The sequence below is a fragment of the Apium graveolens genome, chromosome 2, assembly GCF_009905375.1.
Source record: "Apium graveolens cultivar Ventura chromosome 2, ASM990537v1, whole genome shotgun sequence".
In the NCBI taxonomy this organism is placed as follows: Eukaryota; Viridiplantae; Streptophyta; class Magnoliopsida; order Apiales; family Apiaceae; genus Apium; species Apium graveolens.
In genome coordinates this window covers 671,565-677,974 of record NC_133648.1, presented here as the reverse complement: position 1 = coordinate 677,974, position 6,410 = coordinate 671,565, and the positions used below count along the sequence as shown (strand labels likewise).

The window sequence follows — 6,410 nt, the reverse complement described above, 5'->3', positions numbered from 1 at the left end:
ACGGCTCGGATAAGAAGCAAGTTTGAGTTTCTTAGCGAGAAACTTGGAGTTTGCAGCAAACAAAGCAAGGAGGAGTGTTGAAATTTGCTTTAGCTGTTGCAAGAATGTGATGCTGGATTTTCAGATATTTATTTTATCTCTTATTTATATAAATGTGGTAATAAATAAGTAGTTACAGAATCTAGTAGAAGTTACTATTGTTCAGGAAGTTTAGGTAGTTGTAGACGGTTTCAGGATGTTTTAGGAAGTTGCAGCCTCAGTTTTAGCATAACAGTTAGAATTTCTGGTGTATTAATACTTATTCTATCAGTTCAATAACATTAAGTCCTTCCAAAGAAATTATGTTATTATCTTCTGCATTTATCAGTTCCTGAGTTTTTTGTATATAACTCCAACAATTACGAAAGATACATAAATATGCTAGAATAACAGTTCCAGCTAAAGCCTTGTCCCTAAGCACACACATTACACCAAAATTCAGTGCTTTCAATCCTACACACCAGAAAATTACAAAACATACTAAACTGACACAAACTACATCAAAATTCAATATTTTTAATCCTATACATACCGGAACATTACAAAACATAAACAAACACACTAAACGCACACACATTACATAAAAATCCAATCTTTTTAATCTCACATGCACCACAACATCACGAAACTTGTATAAATATACTAAAATAACAGCTTCAGCCAAAGTCCTGGCCCGAACACGATTAAATCTATTTAATCACACACACCGAACATTATGAAACATAAACAAATATACTAAACACACGCATTATATAAAAATCAAATCTTTTTAATCCCCCACTTACCAAAACATTATGAAACACAAAAAAATAAATGGCAAATTCTAGAGCTTAAAAAGGAGAAATGTGTGAGAAATGATTTTATTAGTAGAATTTTGAAGATACTCTTCTACCGTGTCTCCATTGACTCATCGGGTTGATACAGTGCTCCAACTCGTTTGGGACGCCCTGAAGGTGGTCCTTACCTAGACACGTGTATGCAATCTACCCAAGTCAGACATCCTCCGCCTCCAACAATCAACGGCCCTGATCTAGAGGTACCAACCCATAAACCCCACCTTTGGGCTATATATACCCCCAAAGATGAAGGGTTTAGGGGTTAGACACATTTTGAGCACGCACACTCTCATACACGCAGCTTATACACACACAACCACCCTTGTCCTCTCTATCTTCATCTTCCTCAACCAGACTCTTATTCTTACACCGGAGGCACCGCGGGGACGAAACCCCCCTCCGATGTTGTTTTGCAGATACCCAACAACATCTACACCACACGCACAACAGGAAGGAGCCGCCCCGATCACCGGAGTTATCAAATCCCACCTGCATCGCAACATTAACATAAATAAGCATACTAAACACACAAACACTACATCAAAATCAAAATTCAATCTTATTAATCATAAACAACCCGAAACATTACAAAACATAAATAAATACACCAAACACACACATATTACATAAAATTCAATCTTTTTATTCCCCACTTATCAAAACATTATGAAACACAAAAACAAACGGCAAATTCTAGAGTTTAAAAATATGAAGTGCGTGAGAACCTCATTAGTAGAATTTTGAAGATGCTCAGAAATAATTCGCCCATGCCTCCATTGACTCACTGAGTTGATACACAGCTCCAACTCGTTTGTTACATAAATGAATAAACAAACCCTAGATAAATAAAATGAAAAGAAAAAAGTAAATTTAAATAGATTGAGAATGTAATTAGTGTGTGAATGGGATTTTAGTTTTTAAATTATTTAATATTTAAGTATGATAAAGATTGTTTTGTGTGAAGTTGGGCTTTTGAAGGAGGGTTTATGATTGGGCTTTTTTGTTTTAAGTCCGTTGTGTTTGTTTATGATTTGAGTGTTTTTTGCAGGATTAAGAGGTGATTACTTTATTAGAATAGTATATATATAGAAGTAGGCGCAAAATAAACATCTTCCGTTGTAGTCTAGTTGGTCAGGATACTCGGCTCTCACCCGAGAGACCCGGGTTCAAGTCCCGGCAACGGAATTTTTTTTTTGTATTTTTTGTTTGTTTATCCAGACACACTAAAACCTAGTTTATCAGTAATTATTTACTGTCATTTTGCAATAGTTGTTCTTTAAAGATCTAGAGAAAAATTGATAGGATTGTTATGCATGCAAGTCAACATGAAAACTGTTGCAAACAAAGCCTCTCTAGAGAAGGAAAATTATCATTAGCATTATAAACACATAGAAAGAGAGCTCAACATAGCCTCTAGCAAGAGACCAAAGTTCTAGTGAGTGAGCCCGCGTTTATCCAGTGCGCACCCGAAGGATAGTGGCTGCGGGTTACCTAAAAAAAACAGACCAAAGTTCTACTGCAAATTAATAACACTCATTCAGCTTATAGTACACAGAGTTCACTGAATTCAAAGACATTCAAAATGGTCCAGAATCTGAAATCCTAGACAAATGGACTAGACTTCTAGCTATTAGCATAAGGATGAATGAGCTTTTCAAAGTCGATTTTCACTCCTGATATCATTTCTGGCCCTTCTTTTTCCACAGGTCTCCGAACATTCTAATACTCGAGCCTTTCCTCTTCCCGTTTCCAAATCCATCGTCTGAGTCGTTACCACCTAAGCCAGGTGAACCGACAAAACCAGTGTATCCACCAACTGCTGGCTCGTAGTAGTGTGTATCCATTGATCCACACCTCTGGGATATTCTTCTGCCATTCATCTCGACGTCTCCTGCTAAGACTGCTGCAGCAGCATCAGCTGCCTTCCTCCATTGCTCCGTTTGCACTTTAAGCTTCTTCATTTCTGTTTCCAGTGTTTCTTTTGCTCCTTCGACAGCTCCAAGCTTCTCAGTTAATTTCCCTACAGTGCCTTTGCTTGTTTCTAGTTCTTCTGCAAGTTGTTTCAACCTCAAGATCATTTCCTCTTCCTTTGCATGAGCTGACAATACCTCTGTAGTAGCATCGTTGAGTTTTACTTTCAAGTTTTCGTTGCTTTGGGAGAAAACCTCTAGTTCTTTCTCCTTCAGTTCCAAATCGGCTTTCAGTGAAATTATCTCTTCATTCCTCATGGCCAAATCATTCATCTTTAGATTCTCTGGTTCAAGAGACGGTGATTCTGTTGTCAAGCAAACATACTTGGAATTCAGCTCATTTTCTTCAGTTGGTTGGCTAAATTCAGGTTTAGCTTCAACAGTTGCTTTTTCAACTTCAACTTCGAATACATCAGTTTCCAATTGATCATTGTCAACATCTTCATGTACAGGACGTTCTGTTTTTTTAGATACTTGGATTTCGCTAGGATGAGAATACTCTTTGAGCACTTTGTCAGACTCTGGACTGATTACCTTCACAGACTTCTTCTGTGGCCTTTGTTGAGCTTCTCTCTTCGGCTTTATAGTCTTCTTCTCCTGTTCTTGTCGTACTTCTGTTTTTGGTTTTGTGGTTTTACTCTCGAGTTGTTGTTGAGCTTCTTTCTTTGCAGCCTCAGCTGAGGCTAATTGATCTTTGAGCATCTTCAGCTCCTCTTGTGCTTGCTCCAGTTGAGTTTCCAAACCTGCAATACGGGTACCCAATTTCTTTTGATTTACAGGAACAGGATCAGACTGAGAACCTCTTGGGGACCGACGATCCTTAAGCCTAGGGCTCCCGTCGGAGGATAAAGATGACGCCTTCACTTGATGAGATAGAACTTTGCGATCAGTCACCAGCTTTGGACTCCTTTGAGGAACTTCAGAAGGCCTGTTGGGCACAAAGATATCAGATTTGCTACAAATACACACTGTCAGTATGCAGCTAGATCCAATTAGACAACATTTGTGTCAGTATTGCTAGAATCAACAAAAAAAACATGCATCTTCTTGATGACGGAACTTAGCCGATGCTGAACATATTTAAAAGGTCAATTAGTGATATTTTTATATGTCAAATCAAATAAAACATTGGTCTACTCTTCTCAAATTCGCCAAAGCGTCATGTGTGGCTTGGGAAGAATGAGACTGAAGTACAAGGAAATGTATTCAATTTCATGTAATAAGAGAGAGATAGATCTAACCTTAATCTCGACATTGGTCTCTTGGATGCAATTAGCTTGTAATAGAAGGAAAGATATCTCAAAATCTCAGAAGCTCAATATCTTCAGTATCTGCAAAAAACAAGAAAAAGTTGTTAGAAGAGAAAATGTCATTTAGTTTGGCAACATTGAAATACTACCAACATTTATTTTTATTCTTTGCAGATAAGGGCTAAATAATTGCAGTTCTCTGAGACCTTGTATAGACTTGTTAGCACATAAATTTACATAGCATAATTTCAGACTACGTGCTAAGCACCACTAGTGACTTCTTTTAAATCTTTATACATATACATCAAACAGGAACACAACCAAAAGGGTTTAATCAAAAACTGAACTTCATAAGGTTGCACAGTGATGCAATGCTTATCATGATCTGAGGGTTCAGGCCTCAGGGCACTAGTATCTCAAGAATGTGACTTTGCAAGTGAAATTAAACACAACTGCAACTACTCTAACAAACTTAAATATTTCGACTTTTCAAACCTATTATGCCGAAAACTAATCCTTGCACATCATGATCCCCTTGAGACAAGTAACAAATGCTACATTTCGAACATTTCGAATTTCAACCATATATACATCAATGAAACTGACCATGGGAACATGAATAAAACTTATTGAAGGAGGTGCAGAGATGCTTAAATATATTCATTAAATCTAATTTTAAAAAGTAAACAGGACATGAGGACAATTTACCCAAGTAAAAGTGAAGTTTATTAAGTCAGGTTTAGTGGTAATAGAACAATCTTGTCAGAGGATTCTCTAGAGAATCCCTTAAAACAAGAACAAAAGCATTGAAAAGCTAACTAATTTATAGATCTTGATGTGCATGCTTACTCAAACAGTGTAAAAAGTACTCTTTGCCCTCCTTTCCAGGACTCATTTAAAAGGAAAGGATCTGTAGTCCCATTGATTACAACCAAATATGTTCACTAGATCTCATATCCAGCAAAAGGGTAGTATTATCTCTATCAAATATTCAATACCCTTTCAACTCAATTCAAATGTTAACAAACATTAGTACTAAAGAATTTCATAACTCAAACTCACAAATGTACTCTTTAAAACATGATGTATGCTTTTGAAAACTGAAAACACTTGCTACACTCATAAATATCAGTACATGGTAAATACTCCTATACAAGAACAACACACACACTTAAGTTTCCTGACTGCGGAACGTAAAATGTACGCAGACCTTCCCGAAAATTGATTACACAAATAAAATAAAACTGTTACATGGTAAAAGTCTTAAAGATTCATCATTTCAGATAATTCTTTTTTAAAATTTCTCATTATAGAAGCTCATTCAATTTTTAACTGAATCTGCACACACACACAAACATACACACAGAGATTCTTCACTTTTCAGCACAAAACTAGCAATGTTGAAAAATAAAAACCTCCTCAATGCAAGATTCATCACACCCTAAACTTAAATTTCCAAGATTCTTATGAAAAATCACCAAAATGCAAACACACATAACACAAATAAAATAAAACTTTTACTAAAAGTCTGAAAGATTCATCATATTAGATAATTCTTTCTTAAAATTTCTCATTCTAGAAACTCATTCAATTTTCTACTTGATCTGCATACACACAAACATACATATACACAGAGATTCTTCACTTTTCAGCACAAAACTAGCAATGTTCAACTAAATTCTCAAGATTCTTCAAAAGAAAAAAACTCAAAACAACAAACAAAACTCACAAAAACATAAAACAAATATATCAAAAAACAATAACAATTTTCAGACAAGAAAAGCAGATCTTACCTTAAACTTAGCATAATGACTTGAACCAACTTGATCAAGATTAAGAACAAATGCTGATGCAGTTCTGTTCTGTCTTAAAGCTGTATGGGGTGGCAGTACTTACATACAAACATAAACATTATACATATATATATATAGAATAATACAACTAATAGACAGAGACAGAGGGTGTTTAAATTAAAGGTGAGTAAAATAGGGTTATGTGATATGACTGTGGGTAGAAAATCTGAGAAGAAATGGACAAGATAACAATTTTGAACGTTACACACACACATTACACACACAAAACTATAAATATAAAAATGTGAAATGCTTTGAAAAACACCCCAAGCTTTAATGTCGTTTTCTACTTTTTCAAACTACTTTTGGATAACAGAGCATGCATTAAACCTTTTCTTTGTCAAACTTTGTGCTAGTACTAAATTATGTTAATTTTTTTTGGATTATAGAGCATGCATGCACTAAAAATATTTAAAATTTTAAATACTTTTGGCATTTTTTTGTACTTGAAAGGAAACTATT

General features: G+C 35.4%; 1 protein-coding gene and 1 non-coding gene across 2 annotated transcripts; one reads left to right on the top strand and one right to left on the bottom strand.

Moving 5' to 3' along the window:
* Positions 1-1,987: 1,987 nt before the first annotated feature.
* TRNAE-CUC (transfer RNA glutamic acid (anticodon CUC)) lies at positions 1,988-2,060 on the top strand. The gene has a single exon. It is a non-coding gene; the product is annotated as a tRNA-Glu (tRNA).
* Positions 2,061-2,226: 166 nt separating this feature from the next.
* Positions 2,227-6,077, bottom strand: LOC141706561 (interactor of constitutive active ROPs 4-like). Its single transcript, XM_074509312.1, has 3 exons — positions 5,889-6,077; positions 4,087-4,176; positions 2,227-3,773 (listed from the first exon to the last, which is right to left on the bottom strand). Exons 2-3 carry the CDS (start codon positions 4,098-4,100, stop codon positions 2,555-2,557), a joined length of 1,233 nt encoding a protein of 410 aa, XP_074365413.1. The 5' UTR covers positions 4,101-4,176; positions 5,889-6,077; the 3' UTR covers positions 2,227-2,554.
* Between the last annotated feature and the right edge of the window lie 333 nt (positions 6,078-6,410).